Source organism: Nicotiana sylvestris, chromosome 1, assembly GCF_000393655.2.
Source record: "Nicotiana sylvestris chromosome 1, ASM39365v2, whole genome shotgun sequence".
Classification (NCBI taxonomy): Eukaryota; Viridiplantae; Streptophyta; class Magnoliopsida; order Solanales; family Solanaceae; genus Nicotiana; species Nicotiana sylvestris.
The window spans coordinates 165,972,680-165,990,211 of record NC_091057.1 but is presented as its reverse complement, the minus strand read 5'-3'; the positions used below and the strand labels follow the sequence as shown (position 1 = coordinate 165,990,211).

General features: G+C 36.7%; 1 protein-coding gene across 1 annotated transcript; it reads left to right on the top strand.

The window, feature by feature from the left end:
- The first annotated feature begins 992 nt into the window (after nucleotides 1-992).
- On the top strand, nucleotides 993-16,726 carry LOC104245214 (brefeldin A-inhibited guanine nucleotide-exchange protein 2-like). Its single transcript, XM_009800792.2, has 11 exons — nucleotides 993-2,530; nucleotides 6,291-6,608; nucleotides 6,718-7,063; nucleotides 7,169-7,591; nucleotides 7,674-7,963; nucleotides 8,540-8,813; nucleotides 12,451-12,950; nucleotides 13,048-13,369; nucleotides 13,505-13,883; nucleotides 14,018-14,703; nucleotides 15,840-16,726. The coding sequence occupies exons 1-11, from the start codon at nucleotides 1,338-1,340 to the stop codon at nucleotides 16,449-16,451; spliced, it is 5,343 nt and encodes a 1,780-aa protein (XP_009799094.1). The 5' UTR covers nucleotides 993-1,337; the 3' UTR covers nucleotides 16,452-16,726.
- Nucleotides 16,727-17,532: the final 806 nt, after the last annotated feature.

Sequence of the window (17,532 nt, the reverse complement as noted above, 5' to 3'; positions counted from 1 at the left end):
TAAAATCAGTTTATTTTAAAAAATATTTGTCTATTTTTGGTAAGAAGCAATTTGTGTTTTAGTAATTTATTTCAAAAATACTTTTGAGAATCAATTAATATTTGACCAAGCTTTTAAAAAATGATTATAAGTGTATTTTTCTCAAAAGTACTTTTTTAAAAAGTACTTTTAGAAATAAGCTATACTTTTTTATGCTTCTCAAAAACCATATGTGCTTCTACTCAAAAATATTTTTTCCTTCTAAAAACTTGACCAAAAACCTTAATTTTGGGAAAAAAATACTTTAAAAAAAGACCAAAAAGAGCTTCGCCAAACAGTGAACTGGCTATTAATCCAAAACAATCTTCTAATTTGATCATTATTATAGTAGTCTTGACATTGGGTTTAATAACACCCTTCTAATATTTCACTTAAACAATATATGTTCTGTCATATAATTACTAAAAAATGTACATTATTATCCAGATAATTATACAATCAAGTAATTACATAACATAGTAGATCTAAAATGTGTTTGTTTATCATATTATAATTATAATATTATATATAAAGTCATATTTCCAATCAGAAGTGTAATTACATTACATATTTTACAAATTTAATTGCCAAATATTTAAGAAAATAAGCCTTAACGAGTGACACATATACGTGTATTGACAAAACGATAATATTCTTTATCAAGATATTTAAAATGCAAACTGTCAAAAGCATATATATATATATATATATATATATATAAACATTATATTTTAAAAAGACAATATTTGATAGTCCATATTATGTTTATATCAATTTAGTACCACAAAACTCCATACAAATACAATCTTTTGAGAGAATTGTAAACAATAGTTTGCCTTTTTGTTGGTAATATCTTAAGTTTGAATATCTTAAGTTTGAATATCTAGAGACACATAAGGAAACTTCACTTGACATTCCTAGGGATTTTTTTTCTTTTCAAATTCATTTCCTAGTAGAGATTGATAAAGCAGAAAAAGGCGTTAGTACGGTACTATTAGGCGCCTTCCAATTTCCTAAAATCCAAGTACCAAGCAACCACCATGTTCATTTCCTAAATTGCTTCTATGGTCAAACCATCGGGCTGCACACCACTTGTTTGATAATACTCCTACTATACGAAAAAAATAATCAAACACACATCGCGATCTAGATTCGCTCCACTTTCTATCACACTCCCCTCACTCCGTTCTCCTTCACCGGATCCACACATTCTGGCCGCCCCTCGTCGCCGCTGCAACTCCCATTACGACGTCGTCTTGAACGACCCTCCACACCGCCGGGCAATTACGAATCCAGATCCAATCTAACCCAAATCGGGAATGGCTTCTTCGGAAGCCGATTCCCGGCTAAACCAAGTGCTTCTCCCAGCCCTTGAGAAAATTATTAAGAACGGATCATGGCGTAAACATTCAAAGCTATCCCACGAATGCAAATCCGTTATTGAATTCCTTACTAACCCATCATCTTCAACCCCACCCACTTCCCCTTCTGCCCAACCCGATCCTGATACAACAAACCAACACCCCGGTGTTCTCCTAGATCTCTCTTTTAATGATTCCGAGCTTATTCTTAGCCCTTTGATAAACGCCGCAGTTTCAGGTCACCTTAAGATCGCTGAAGCTGCTCTTGATGCTGTGCAAAAGCTCATTGCTCACGGGTACCTTCGCGGTGAAGCGGACCCCACTGGAGGCCCTGATGCCAAGCTTCTATCCAAATTGATCGAGTCTGTTTGTAAATGTCATGATTTAGGAGATGATGCCGTGGAATTGCTTGTAATTAAAACTATTTTATCTGCCGTAACATCCGTTTCGATCCGAATCCATGGGGATTCTTTGTTACAGGTTGTGAGAACGTGTTATGATATCTATTTGGAGAGTAAGAATGTGGTGAATCAGACTACGGCTAAAGCTTCCTTGGTTCAAATGTTGGTGATTGTCTTTCGGAGAATGGAGGCTGATTCGTCTACTGTGCCATTGCAACCTATTGTCGTGGCGGAATTAATGGAACCAGCTGAAAAAGCTGATGCTGATGGGTCGATGACATTGTTTGTTCAGGGGTTTATAACCAAAGTATTGCAGGACATTGATGGTGTTTTTAATACTGGGACTCCGAGAGCCGGTGCTACGTCTACTGGTGCTCACGATGGGGCATTTGAGACAACTACATCGACTGTGGAGTCCACTAATCCTGCTGATTTGTTGGATTCCACAGATAAGGATATGTTGGACGCCAAGTATTGGGAGATTAGCATGTATAAGACGGCACTAGAGGGGCGAAAAGGGGAGTTGGTGGATGGGGAGGGAGAAAGGGATGATGATTTGGAGGTTCAAATCGGGAATAAATTGAGAAGAGATGCATTCTTGGTGTTTAGAGCTTTATGTAAGCTCTCAATGAAAACCCCACCGAAGGAGGCAGCAGCAGATCCACAGTTAATGAGAGGTAAGATTGTGGCATTGGAGCTGCTCAAGATATTGTTGGAGAATGCTGGAGCAATATTTAGGACAAGTGACAGGTATTTACCAGCTATTATACTCAAATCTATTCTAAGTACTATGCCTCAATCACTTATGCAATTGCTCGTCTAATTACTGTATATCCCTTCTTATTTCGATGTATTGAAGTATTGTCTCTGCCACACTGCCACTAGTTCATTTTGGGTGGCATAAATGTGTAAATGGCACGTGTTTATTTTGTTACTTGATCTAACTTATAAAGTATTGTTCATTTTTAATCATTTAGATAGTAATATTCTCAATGTTTCACATGGAAAGATGGTTATTTGTTGCTCTTATATGTGCTTAACTAAGGTAATACCAACAGATAATACGGCGAGTCCAAGAAGCTGCTTAGAGATAGTGATAACATTCCCCCGGTAACATACATGGTAGCATTTTATCTTAAAAGAAATTTGAAATGTGCTCCTATTGAGAATCCCACAGGGGAGTACCTTTTTCGCGATTGGCCTGGATAAAACAAGCCGAAGTAAAGTGCAAAGCACAGACTTCGGTCTATACATCTAGTTGGGGATTCGATGATTTCATACCATTCAGGTTCTGTGATTAGATCTTTTACTCCTCCTAGTATCTTCCGAAGCTGGGCCTTCTTTCGATTTCCAGTCATAGATCTCTCATGAAAAATAATATCCAACCATTCGTAACTTTGTGCTGTATAAAAGTAGAGAGAAGAAAAAGAGAATTGATGATTAACAATGTACAAGAATGGCTCCTCATGATTGATGATTTCTAATGCACAAGAGAAGCTTCTTATGTAGGAGTCTCAGAATACCTACAATATAATTTGTAATTACTTTCTCTGTCTAGTAAGGTATCTGAAGTGCTACTAATAAATGCATATTATTATATGATATTTTAGGGATTAGCATGAAATATTCTGCAGTATTCTGGCTTACGTTCAATAAATCAAGCCTTGTAAGCTGTAGCAATTAAATAAAAATCAAGCTTGTTAATGCAGACACATGTAAGTCTATTAATTCTCTTGACTCCCACCAAACTGAGCTACCGTTTCGTCCATGTTAGCTCCGAAATTAAATAGGTCCGGGAACCGATGTTTGAGGGATATATGTCCTAATCATTCATCAGGCCCAAAGGGTTCTTATCTACCATCACCATCTCTGAATGAATTTTGAGAGTACTCATTCTGAAGGTTTACATGTTTCCACACCCAACCCCTTAAAGCATGATTCCTAGTTTGTGGCTTTGTGCACCTTGGATCTTGAGCTCCATATTTAGCTTGTACAGATCTTTCTTCGTGATACTTTTTGTGAGTGTTGTTTTAGTTTTTCTGAGAAAGATCATAATTACTTATAATAAAGTTTCCAGCTTCCTTCTCACTTTATGTTACTGTACTCTATTTGAATAAATAGATTTTTTTTTAAAAAAGATACTGGAATATTTGAGTAAATCTTTCTTCATGATACTTTTTGTGAGTACTATTTTAGTTTTTCTGAGAAAGATCATAATTACTTATAATAAAGTTTCCAGCTTCCTTCTCACTTTATGTTACTGTACTCTATTTAAATAAATAGATTTTTTTTAAAAAGGTACTGGAATATTTGAGTAAATAGAGTTTTTCGTCATTTTTTTCCATCCAATAGGAAATCCCTCGAAAAAATTTCCAACTTTATCTGTATCTTTCATGGAATAGACATCGTGTAAGTGGACAGACTAAAGAAAAAAAAGACATGTAAATGGGGAGTTAGTTATTTATCTATACTATATTAAAAGTACGAAAACCCTTAGCGAAATATCGTTCACATTTTTTACCCTTTAAAAATAGAGTTTATATTGGACAAAATTGTGATTTAGGTTACCTTCCTATTATTTAGGATTTTAAAATTAATTCCCATTAATATACTTGGCCTAATATTTAGGACCTTCCTTAAATTGAAATTTCTTTTCATTTGGCAGTACAATAAAACCTTTAAATATAAGATGTTCATACACAAAATAACTAATGATTCTTTATTAGATGCATCTTTTCTTTTGTTATTTATGTTAAAAACTCTAGGAATGTTTTCTTTTTTACCTTTTCTTATTTTGTAAGAAATTTTACGAATACTTTATTTTATTTAGAAAACAATTGACTAAACATAGAATTAAAAAGTAAATTACAATACATTCCTCTAATTTCATGCCATCGAAGGTACACTTTATTTAAAACAAGTGACTAAACATAGAATAAAAAGTAAGTACAATTCTTTGTTTAGTTAGTTAAATATAACTAACCTTCTTTATATTCAGAGATTTAAATTTTTGTTTAATCTTTATATCTCATGGAGAAGGTACACGCACAAATCGCGTAGCCTAAGACTAGTTTTGTTAAAAAAAGTTAGCAGGTAATGAGTCTAGCACGCTATTGATAAGTAGTAGTCTCTCACCAATTGGATTTTCCTACTGTACAACCTCTTTTCAAACTTCTCCATGATCATTCTTACTTTTAAAACTTTTTCTTGATAATAAAAAAAATAACACTATTAGAAGTAGAGGTGCGGGCTTATTCCTACACCAACAAACTAAACCTGGTATTTAAGTGGAGAAGGGTAGAGGGGCGGGCTTATCCCCGAGTTTCGAAGGCTGTGGTTGGTCTTAATTTGTTACTGAGTTAATGGCACCAATTTATTCCTTGCTCCGAGATGCATGCCCAAACCACACAGAATCTCAATCTTACATCTTATATTCTTTCTTAACTCTTGTAGTCCGTGGAGTTCATTTAGAAGTTAAAAAAATAGCTTTTTGCTAGATTTATATGCAGGGGACCCATGAAATTATGACCCGCTCAAGTTGTTTAAAACTGGACGAGTTTGGCTGGGATATATTTATTGGCAGGTCAATTTGGGCTACCTGTGCGCAGCCCAAATTGACCCAAACTTTTAGGATGGTTTGACTTGGGTTGTGCCTAAATTGACTTATTATTTTAGCCGAAATAGACCCAACCATGTTGACCCAAGCAATATCTGGATGAGTTATGGCCCAAAGAATTTATTGAGTTGACTTGTTTTTACCTCCTATAGTTTAGCCCAACACGTCCATTTGGCACCCTTACTTAAGTGCAAACCTGAAATAGTCTCAAAGACCAACATAATTACTGTTACAATCTATTTCTTAGTTATTTTCTGGGTCGTTATGTAACAGCCCATGGACTGTTGGCGGTTAAACTTGAAACGGGGTTTCTAACAAAACTTCCCTTGGGCAAATCTCACATCGGAATTGGAGGGGAAAGTTACGGACTGCATAAGGGTGAGTTCAGGATTCTAATTCTCTTTGGGATGATAAATGACCTACTTAACTCAGTTGTTAAAGTACTGGTTTCATATGGTGGGAGTTGATGGTTCAAATCCAATCAAGGAGACAAAACTGTAAGGCCAAAAGCCTTGAGGTGGTGCAGAGGGTTGAGCTAAAGTGGACAATACCTTGACAGTTGGATCTGGGTCGTGACACGTTGAAGTTATGATGGTGGTTATTTTTTCACTGGTTAGGTGCTAGTCACAGTGTGGTCACCACTTCTCATTTTTGTTATCCTCATTTCTGCAATATTTTTTTCCTTCTGGTCATCTGCTAGATTTCTGCGTAAGTCTCATAACCTCTCTTTATTTGAAATTCTAATCAGTGCCTACTCTTAGGTCTTGGCACTGTCTGATTATTTGACCTACTGCAATCAGCAGGGCAACTTCTTGTGCATCTTTCAATTTCAATGATGGTTGGTCTAAATTCATGGTTATATTTGGTTTTAATTGCTTTGGTCTATTCTTACAGGTTTTTAGGTGCTATTAAGCAGTACTTGTGTTTGTCGCTTTTGAAAAACAGCGCTTCAAGTCTCATGATTGTCTTCCAGCTTTCATGCTCAATTTTTATAAGTCTGGTTGCAAGATTTAGAGGCGGCCTCAAGGCAGAAATTGGAGTTTTCTTTCCCATGATTGTTCTTAGAGTATTGGAAAATGTTGCTCAACCAAATTTCCAACAGAAAATGATAGTACTTCGATTTCTAGAGAGGCTCTGCATTGATTCACAGATTCTGGTTGATATATTCCTCAATTATGATTGTGATGTCAATTCGTCAAACATATTTGAGAGGTATCTTTCAAATCCTGTTGTCTGTGTATTACATAGTTAAGAAATTTCAGCTTAGTCTGATTATTAATTTCATCTGGTTCCTGCTTTGTTGTCCACACAATTCTCCCAGAATGGTCAATGGGCTTCTTAAAACTGCTCAAGGGGTACCTCCTGGTACAACAACAACTCTGTTGCCACCACAAGAGGCAACGATGAAGCTAGAAGCAATGAAGTGCTTAGTGGCTATCTTGAAGTCTTTGGGAGACTGGATGAACAAACAACTGCGTATTCCGGATACTCATTCAACCAAAAAGTACGAGGCACATGACAGTAACTCGGAACCTGGGACTCTTCCCATTGCAAATGGCAATGAGGATGAGCATACTGAAGTATCAGATTCTCATTCTGAATCCTCTAGTGAAGTTTCGGATGTTTCTACGATTGAGCAGCGTCGCGCTTACAAGCTTGAGCTTCAGGTAGGTGATAAGTATATTTGTTCTTTGGACAAGTAACTATTCTGATTGCCAAAAGAATTGTCATGAGCAGTGTCTGCGACATGGTCTAACTTGAAACTTGTGCAGGAAGGTATATCTCTGTTTAATAGGAAACCCAAGAAAGGCATTGGATTCCTGATTAATGCTAATAAAGTGGGGAGCTCACCAGAAGAAATTGCGGCATTTCTTAAAGATGCCTCTGGTTTGAATAAGACTTTAATAGGCGATTACCTTGGGGAAAGGGATGACTTAGCATTGAAAGTAATGCATGCGTATGTGGAATCCTTTGATTTCCAAGGAAAGGAGTTTGATGAAGCCATCAGGGCCTTTCTACAAGGATTCAGATTGCCTGGTGAGGCCCAGAAAATTGATCGAATCATGGAAAAGTTTGCTGAACGGTACTGTAAATGCAATCCAAAAGCTTTTAGTAGTGCAGACACTGCCTATGTCCTTGCTTATTCAGTTATATTGCTTAACACTGATGCCCATAATCCTATGGTCAAAACGAAGGTATGCTTTTTGTTTTGCAGGAGTTGACTATTTGTTTATGCCCATTTTCAGTAATTTGGCCTGATGTCCCATTATTCTGTAGATGTCAGCTGATGATTTTTTACGGAACAATCGCGGAATTGATGATGGAAAGGATTTGCCAGAGGATTATTTGAGATCTTTGTATGAGCGGATATCGAGAAATGAAATTAAAATGAAAGATGATAACTTGGCTCTCCAACAAAAGCAGTCTTTGAACTCTAACAGGATTTTAGGTTTAGACAGCATTTTGAATATTGTTGTCCGTAAGCGAGGAGATGGCAGTATGGAGACTAGTGATGATCTAGTCAGACACATGCAGGAGCAGTTCAAAGAGAAAGCTCGCAAATCCGAGTAAGATTCACTTGATAATTCTTCTATGCCTGGACGGGAGAAGTTATATTCTTGAAGTATTATCTTACTTCCATCATTCTGTCTTTGTTCTTAACAGCTTCTTTTCTTTACCCTCTGTAGCAGTTTCCTGTAAAGATATAAGAATGAGAGCTTTAAAAGAATTACATATTGATCTGCTGCTGAAAAATGATGATACTATTTACTATGTTGTATTCTTTTTGTGAGATCAATCTTTCACACATTCGTATTCATTAGGAAGCTTTAGAAGGATATGTCATAGTATCATTGCTTATGATCTCTTTTAGGCTATGTTGCGCTGACTCTCCAAAATGGTGCCGCACCTGTGTCGGATCCTCCAAAAATACACTACTTTTGGAGGATCCGACCCGCACCCGGCGACATTTTAGGAGAGTCCGACCCGCACCCAACGACATTTTCGGAGAGTCCGAGCAACATAGCTTTTAGGGAAGAAAGAAATATGTAATTTATTCATTACTCAAGGTCAATTTTGTGTACCACCTTTCATTCCATTGCGTGATTAACCTAGATCACTTTGAATTCAACTTGCCTTTGCAGATCAGTTTATTATGCTGCAACAGATGTGGTGATCCTCAGATTCATGGTAGAGGTCTGCTGGGCTCCAATGTTGGCTGCCTTTAGTGTTCCTCTAGACCAAACTGATGATGGAGTTGTGATAGCTCTGTGTTTGGAAGGATTTCGTTGTGCAATCCATGTTACTGCTGCAATGTCCATGAAAACACATAGGGATGCTTTTGTGACTTCTCTTGCAAAATTTACTTCTCTTCACTCACCTGCAGACATCAAACAGAAAAACATAGAAGCAATCAAGGTTTGTGTTTTCTCCTAGTATTGCATGCCCATGATTCTACTGTACTAAGTTAATCTGTTTTGTTGCTAATCTGATTTTTGATGGTGCTTACCAAGTTTGCAATTTGATTTTTTTAATTTTTATTTATTGTAATAGAGACTGTGCATAATATTCATGAAACCCCTTGCATGTACGCATTGTTGTCAGGACTTATAGTTTCCTCCCGAGCTAGTAGCTTATCCGATCTCCAGCATCGAAGTGAATGATGGATTTGCTAAGAGGTCTTCCTTTGTGTTGGCAGCTGATAATACAGTTTAGTAACATTAGCAAGTTGGTGCGGTGAATTTTGGAACAAGCTAGAATGAGTCTGAACAGATTGGAGTCATACGTGACGGTTGTTGTCTATAGTTTGGAACTGATTGTCATACGATAAATTGTAGGGCAAATCGTTGGAATTGATCAATAGAGCTGATGTACCTTCTATTGGGTAAGGTTGTGTTGAAGTTTCATAAGTTCAACCTACCCCTTTAATTCAGATCCAAGGATACTATTAGCTTGTGAAACCACGACTCACTGATAATGAAAAGATATAGTTTGACCTAAAATGATGTTTGAGTCAAATAACTGTCAACGGAGCTGGGCATTGATCTTAGTTTGATTGTAGCTTTCACCTTTCTTTTAGGCATAATATCTAATGTATCAAAGGATAGTTTCACAATATTTTTTATATTTAAATGAGTTTAGACTTCTCGACTTCAAAATTGTTTTATTCACCATCCCTAAAAATAATAAGTTGTAACCTTTTGTCAACACCTATTCTTCTTTTTTTTTTTGGTGGAGAAGGTAACAAATTTTATTATGCTAAAAAGATAGTCCTTAGCACATATAGTGTTACAAGACCCAAAATGTGGACATTAGGAATAAAAACTATTCTGACAAGTAGGAATAAAACTCAAAACTCTCATATTGATAACCGTCCAGGCGAAATGTGGACATTCATCTGGTAGTAGTTGAATTTTGACAAAATTTGGTTAAAAACATAAACAAGCCAAACAGGAAAACCATAATTTGACTAAATTTTATTCGAGAATGATCTTGGATGATGATAGGAATTCAAAGGATAAGGTATTGGTCTGCTTCATAAAAAAGGATAAGGTATTGGTCTGCTTCATAAAAAAGGATAAGGTATTGGTCTGCCCTAACAGATATCAGTGCCTTTGGAAATGAGAATAAGACTAAAAGTACACTTTCTAATGATTATGGTGCCTATCTGCTATATTTTTTGATTGGTAGGGTACTTTCTTGATTTTTTTCTATGCTCTTGAGAAATTTTCACACCCTTGTCCCTCTTTGAAGCCTAACTCCAGAATTTTATGCATTCCCGTTATGATATTGAAAAATCTGTGGTCTAGATTTAGTTTTCCACTCCTCTTTACTACCTAACTCCTTGTTCCATTATTTCTTAAATTATCTCTCTTTTACTCACAGGAAATATTTTGGATACTGCTGCAGTTATCCTTTTTTCATTGACCTATTTCTGCTCAAGTCTGCCCAAAAGTGACTTAATCCTAGTAAAAAGTTTACGCTTCCAATAATTTAAATTCTTATTCACTATGAGGCCTGGATGCTCGGCAAAGCCATGCTCGGCTCCATTAATTTTGATTAACTTGGAGTTTTGGTTCTTAATATTTTTTTTTAATTTTATAAAAGGAAATTTGGTTCTTCATCTTTTGGGAGAAAACATCTCTAGAATTAGTCTCGTGTTCAGTAGCTGATCCAAATATGGGGTTTCAGGTAACCAAATTTCTGGAATATAAGTGATATGGACTGATTTTCCGGAATTCAAAGTCTTCCTTTGCATAATAGGGGACTAAGTTTAGTGTGACAATATGGAATTTTTTTTTTTGATCTTTGTTTGCATTTAGCATATTACCGTATCATTAGCTGAAATTCACCATCCTACACACTCACTAAGAATGAATGCCATGTATCTTGTTGTAAATTTTTTATTACCTTCCAATAAAAAAGGCTTAATATTTTTGTCACCAATTCCCAATACAGGGTGCACGTGGTTAACAAATGCTAGTCCATGATCTTTCATTAGTTTAGTTCTGACTACCTTGATTCTCGCTGAAGGTTGAGGGATTATATGCTAAATATCAAGGACCAATAGAATTTCCTATACCTTTGCTCTCACTTAAGGCAGGTTTCCATAGATAGACGTCTCGCGGTCTCGTCCACAACAAGAAAAAAGAAACAAAGTAGGTTCACATAACAAAAAAAGTATTACCGGCTCACTTTTTGCCTCCTAAAATGGAATTTTCATTTGACCACATGATTTTCAATATTATATATATTTTTGATGACCATTCAGTGTGTGTGTGTGTGTATATATATATACATACATATATATATATATATTATATTTTAAAGACGTTTGTCCTTTAAATTTCAGAGGATTAATCTATGATGCAAAGAATTTCTAAAAACATTTTAGATTTTCTTGGCTAACCACATTTTTATCATTATAAAACAATATCTGAAACTGATAGCAAAAATTGGTATCCACAAAACCAATCTACTCATCTACTGACAGCAAAGAAACTCCGCTTTATAGTTGGTTTTTCAGTTTTCGGGGACAGGTGCTTAATATCAATTAGTTATATTCTGTATTATTCAAAAAAAAAAAGGGTTACATCTCTTCAACAAATTTCTTCATGTTTTTCGCGCTTCAAACATTATGTGAATGCGTATTTTGCTGAAATTGTTATAATAATCTATTCAAAGGTAAAGAAAGAAAGAAAAAACCTTTAAGCGGAGCAAAGAGGGTCGATGGAAAGGGGAAGAGGAAGTTTATTTACCTGGAACAGTTCGCAACCCTATATTACACTGTATTTATAGTAGACTGTTACAAGTTTACACATTTAGAGTGCCAGGATTTCTACCAGAATAAATGATGGTTGGAAAGTGTTTTAGATCCAATCAAATTGGGCTGGTGGAGAATACCTCTCAGCACCAATCCAATGCTACCCATAGTCATGCCTGGTATTATGATTCAGTGGCTCTTTTGTAAGGTGTGGGGATGTAAGAGACTTTAGTGGACCCTTGGCTTCTCTTTCAGCCTGGACTTTCTTTTTCTCAACCCTCTTCTCTCCCCTTTTGGCTAATTAGTCAACCTTACGCTTTTTCATTTTCCTTTTTGTTCCTTTTAGCTGAGAATTAAACTAAATTTACTCAAATCCAAGAAAAAAAATCCTTGTACGAGTTTGCCTGCACCTCCTTGCAGATATGTGATTTCATGTGTATAATGAAGGGGTTGTTGGCAATTACACCGCTCGTGTGTTTTAGGCTCTAGATTTGTCATATTCTGGTGGGACTTCATGTATATTAATAGACTGCTCCTCGCTGACCAAGTGGCAAATGTAAAAGCAGGACCACGTTTCTTGTCAAAGTAGCAGGTAGTCTGGACCTTGTTTGACCTGAGTGGTTAGTTTCCCTGTGTCATTGCTATTAAGTTACCGTATTATCTTCTCCCTGAGGTTTATGGAAGACTATACAGTATCCTTGCAAGTAATGGCTGGTGGTTATAAATTCTATACTCATCCTTTCCTTGAGTTCCGAAGGGAGAAACTCATTGACTTTCCTTTTTGTTTAACAGGCAATAGTTACGATCGCAGATGAGGATGGAAACTACCTGCAGGAGGCATGGGAACATATTCTGACATGTGTTTCTCGGTTTGAACATTTGCATCTCTTGGGGGAGGGTGCCCCTCCGGATGCTACTTTCTTTGCACTTCCTCAAAATGAATTTGACAAGTCAAAACAAACTAAGTCTAGCATCCTTCCTGTCTTGAAAAAGAAAGGTCCTGGGAAGATTCAAAGTGCAGCTGCAGCTATGAGGAGAGGTTCATACGATAGTGCTGGTATTGGTGGCAGTGCTGCTGCAGGCATCACATCTGAGCAGATGAACAACTTGGTCTCTAACTTAAACATGTTGGAACAAGTTGGTGAAATGAACCGCATATTCATAAGGAGTCAGAAATTAAATAGTGAGGCTATAGTGGATTTTGTTAAAGCTTTATGCAAGGTCTCCATGGAAGAATTACGTTCTACTTCGGATCCACGGGTTTTTAGTCTCACAAAGATGGTTGAGATTGCGTAGGTCCTTTGGTTTCTTTACTTAAAGTGTATCATTTTGCTTTCTTTTTTACTTCCTGATAACTAGCAGAACTATTAATTCATTTTCGTTGAACAGGCACTACAACATGAATCGTATCAGATTTGTTTGGACAAAAATCTGGCAAGTTCTTGGTGAATTTTTTGTGACCATTGGCTGCTCCGAAAATCTTTCAATTGCCATATTTGCAATGGATTCTTTACGCCAGTTATCAATGAAGTTCTTGGAGAGAGAAGAATTGGCTAACTATAATTTCCAGAATGAGTTTATGAAGCCTTTTGTGATTGTTATGCGCAAGAGTAGTGCTGTTGAGATTAGAGAATTAATCATCAGATGCGTCTCTCAAATGGTTTTATCTCGAGTCAATCATGTGAAGTCTGGATGGAAGAGCATGTTCATGGTATAAACCATCTTTTGATCTTTACTCCATTATAAATTACGTGTTAATACCGAATATGCATTCTTTTCTTAAATTTCTAGTTTGTTCTTTTCACCTAATGTTTTTTTTTTCTTTCTGATTACCTAACGTTTTCAGGTTTTCACCACTGCTGCTTATGATGACCATAAAAATATTGTGCTGTTGTCTTTTGAGATAATGGAAAAGATTGTGCGAGATTATTTTCCATATATTACGGAGACTGAGACTACCACATTCACAGACTGCGTTAACTGCCTTATTGCATTCACTAATAGTAGGTTCAACAAAGATATTAGTCTCAATGCCATTGCTTTCCTTCGTTTATGTGCGGCAAAACTTGCTGAAGGTGATCTTGGCTCCTCGAGGAACAAGGACAAAGAAGCTTCTGGGAAGCCTTCACCATCTTCACCTCATAAAGAAAAAGACCACAATATTGAAAATGGAGAATTGACAGATAAGGAGGACCATCTGTATTTCTGGTTTCCTCTGTTGGCTGGTAAGGACAAAGACACCAGGATTTCATGCCTGTAAAGCAAATGCTCTCTTTCACTGTTCTTTGTAGAGACAAGTTTTAAGTCTAGGTTAATATTTGTTATACTTGTTTAAGAAATTATTCCTTTTCTCTTACAGGACTATCTGAACTTAGCTTTGACCCGAGGCCTGAAATCAGAAAGAGTGCTCTGCAAGTGCTGTTTGATACCTTACGCAATTATGGGCACCATTTCTCTTTATCATTATGGGAAAGGGTGTTTGAATCTGTCCTATTTCCAATCTTTGACTATGTTCGACATACGATTGATCCTTCAGGTGAAAACTCACCTATGCATGGAAATGATGATGAAGAGGGTGAGCCTGATCAGGATGCATGGCTTTATGAGACCTGCACACTGGCACTCCAACTGGTTGTAGATCTTTTTGTTAAATTTTATGACACAGTCAATCCTCTTCTGAAGAAAGTGCTGTTCTTATTGGTGAATTTTGTCAAGCGTCCTCATCAGAGTCTTGCTGGTATTGGCATTGCTGCATTTGTCCGTCTTATGAGCAATGCTGGGAATCTTTTCTCTGAAGACAAATGGCTTGAAGTGGTTTTGTCCCTTAAAGAAGCAGCTAATGCAACTCTTCCAGACTTCTCTTTTCTTCTGAATGAAAATAACAACTATTGGTCCCAGGAAGAAGATATGGCTAGGAATAGCAATGCTGAAACCATTGGGACAGATTCTCCAGATGAGGACTTGGAAAACCTGAGGAGGCACCGTCTATATGAAGCTATTTCTGATGTGAAGTGTAGGGCTGCTGTTCAGCTATTATTAATTCAGGTATCCAGCATAGCCACTACTGTGGGTTTAGTTCTAATTCATTTATATATGCTCTCCTGAAGCAAGTAAAGATGGTATACACTATGTCAAAGGTACACGATAAAGGGCTTGATCAGTACATTGCTTCATGTTCCTACATAAAAATCATTAGTGTGATGGATTCAGAAAGCCCAATGAATGTCGTACTTTTTATAAGATCTTTTGAATATCTCGTGGTTTGACTTGACATTGTTAGACACAAATTGAAGGTGGATAACGTGTCAAATTAAGTGGGAGAAATGTGGGGTTGCCATATAGTTTTGGTTTTAAAATATATAGGCACAGTTAGAAATTTTGGACGCATGTATATTTGGTGTGCTAGCGTTTATTCAAGCTCTTAAGTTAGAAATGTATATATGGATAAAAAATAACAGATTTATGTTGGAAACTAAAGCTATTTTTAAATGTCTAGAAGGAGATACCGTGAAGTCCATATTGGAATAGGAGTAATTTGATGAAGGTTGGGGTAAGATATTTTAATAAGGAAAGATAACCGGATAAGTGCTCCACTTGATAAACAACCTACCATTCATGAGTTATTGATTTACGGTTGCGTTATCTTTTCTCACAGTTTTTCATCAATCTGAGATTAATACTATTTTATTTTTTGATGTTAGAACTATAACTAGTAACGCCTTCATAGAAGTTAGTACCTAATTTCATCATAGTTTCTTTTATGTATGACTAGAACTGGGAAAAAGAGAATCAATTATAATTGAGTAATACTATGAACTTTTGATGCCTTCTCAAGTTTCAGACAATCTTTCTATTGCTGATCTCTGTAGTTTGAGATTAGAGACTCAGAATATCTCAGAATCCTGTAGGACGATCTTTGATATGATAGGTGTTCGTGTTTTTGGTGTTTGGCGGTTGTGTTTCTCTTTCTAGGTGTCTACTTGAACTCGGGATATCTTTGTAGTGTTATTTTGGTCATTCGCTGAAGTATGGGGGCCGTGTGCTTCCTTAAATGTCATGTCTTTAGAAAGAACATTGATATTATTGGAAACCTTGTATGGTCAATTTGATTAATCTTTCCTGCTTTTCGTGTATATGTGGAGAGCATAATTACTACCATATTGGTCGCTTGCACATTGCAGGCTGTGATGGAGATCTACAACATATACAGACCTCAGCTGTCTAGCAAAAACATCATTGTCCTCTTTGATGCCATGCGTGGTGTGGCGTCTCATGCTCATAAGATAAACAGTGACGCAACACTGCGGTCAAAGCTTCTAGAGTTCAGTTCCATGACCCAAATGCAGGACCCTCCATTACTACGGCTTGAGAATGAGGCATATCAAATTTGCCTCTCATTTTTACAAAATCTTGTGCAAGATAAACCTACTGGTTTTGAAGATTCTGAAGTGGAAACTTACCTCGTCAACCTTTGCAGCGAGGTCTTACACTTCTATATTGAAATTGCACGTTCAAGACAAATGTCTGAGTCATCTCTTGGTGCACAGCTTCGTTGGTTAATCCCCCTGGGCTCTGGTAGAAGGAGAGAGTTGGCTGCACGTGCACCTCTTATCATTGCAACTCTCCAGGCAATATGTAGTTTAGGAGATGCATCATTTGAGAAAAACTTGTCTTGCTTCTTCCCATTACTTTCAAGCTTGATAAGTTGTGAGCATGGCTCAAGTGAGATTCAGTTAGCCCTGAGTGATATGCTCAGCTCATCCGTGGGTCCTGTTTTGCTTCGATCATGTTGAGCTTAGGGTACTCATATGTTTTTTTTCTTCGATATATGGTAATATTTCTTGTATTTTTGCAATTTTTGCTATGATCTAATATTGCAGAAAGATAGTTATGGTGCTTCAAAAACTAGTGATTGTTTATCTGCCCAGGCATTTAGAACCTTCTGCAATATACTGAGGAGCTTAGCTCTTTGTAGAGTCATTAGATGTTAGCAGGAGTTCTGGTGTTGTATGTGTAGCATTTTCCTCTACATTATATGAGCAATTTCATGTCTAAAGTTTGCTTGTTCTGTATCGGCTCAGAATCATTTTGTGGGCTTTGTTTATCTGATTAGTTGCAGGGGTCTGGTAATTGATGTTTGATTTTACAGCTCTGAAGCAGTATAAGATCATCCATGGCGATTCCGTTGGTTAGAAGACAAAGATGTTATTTGTGTTTGATGCACAGGTATGCTTTTGTTGGATTGATGTTTACTTTTTTCAATTTATTTTTTGATGGTAATGATATTCGGGCCAGTTTGCGTGCACCTCGGCTAATATGCCGACAAGCAGACTTGATGGGTTGGCCTCATGAGCAGATGGGCTAAATGTTGTTGCTGGGATTCAGACCTATGATTTTTAGGTTGTTACTTCTATGCTTCAACCACTAACATAATTTCCTTAGGGATGGGTGGATGGTTACCTTTTCGTAATTGCTTTATGGAATATAGCCTTGATTTTTCACTGAACCTGCAAGGAAATATTTTCGCTGGCATATCCAACTGTTTTTTGATGTTATTACTCTATAAGCAATGACCATTAAGGGACTCAAGAATTTTCTCTGGAAGGCGTGTACAGATTGTCATTATTCTTTTACAACTCAAAGATATACTTTGCTGGTGATCCAGTTCTTTCCTGTTATCATGGACTAACTGAGTAACTAAGGTTTCTGAACCCTCGAAAAAAATCCCTTTCGTCTTTTTATGCAAGTTTCTGTTTCTGCTATGTCTGGGCGATTATTGTGGTGTTTATGCGTTGTGATTTTGGAGGGCTGCCAGTCTCCACTTTCCATGTAGTTTCTTTACCTGTTTTCCTTTTTCCGTTTAGAGCTTTTGTT

Excerpts from the sequence above, each read along its gene's own strand:
- LOC104245214 (XM_009800792.2), top strand. The coding sequence starts at position 1,338 with ATGGCTTCTTCGGAAGCCGATTCCCGGCTAAACCAAGTGCTTCTCCCA. Across the intron at positions 2,531-6,290 it reads ATATTTAGGACAAGTGACAG|GTTTTTAGGTGCTATTAAGC; the intron begins GTATTTACCAGC and ends CTATTCTTACAG. Across the intron at positions 6,609-6,717 it reads TCGTCAAACATATTTGAGAG|AATGGTCAATGGGCTTCTTA; the intron begins GTATCTTTCAAA and ends CAATTCTCCCAG.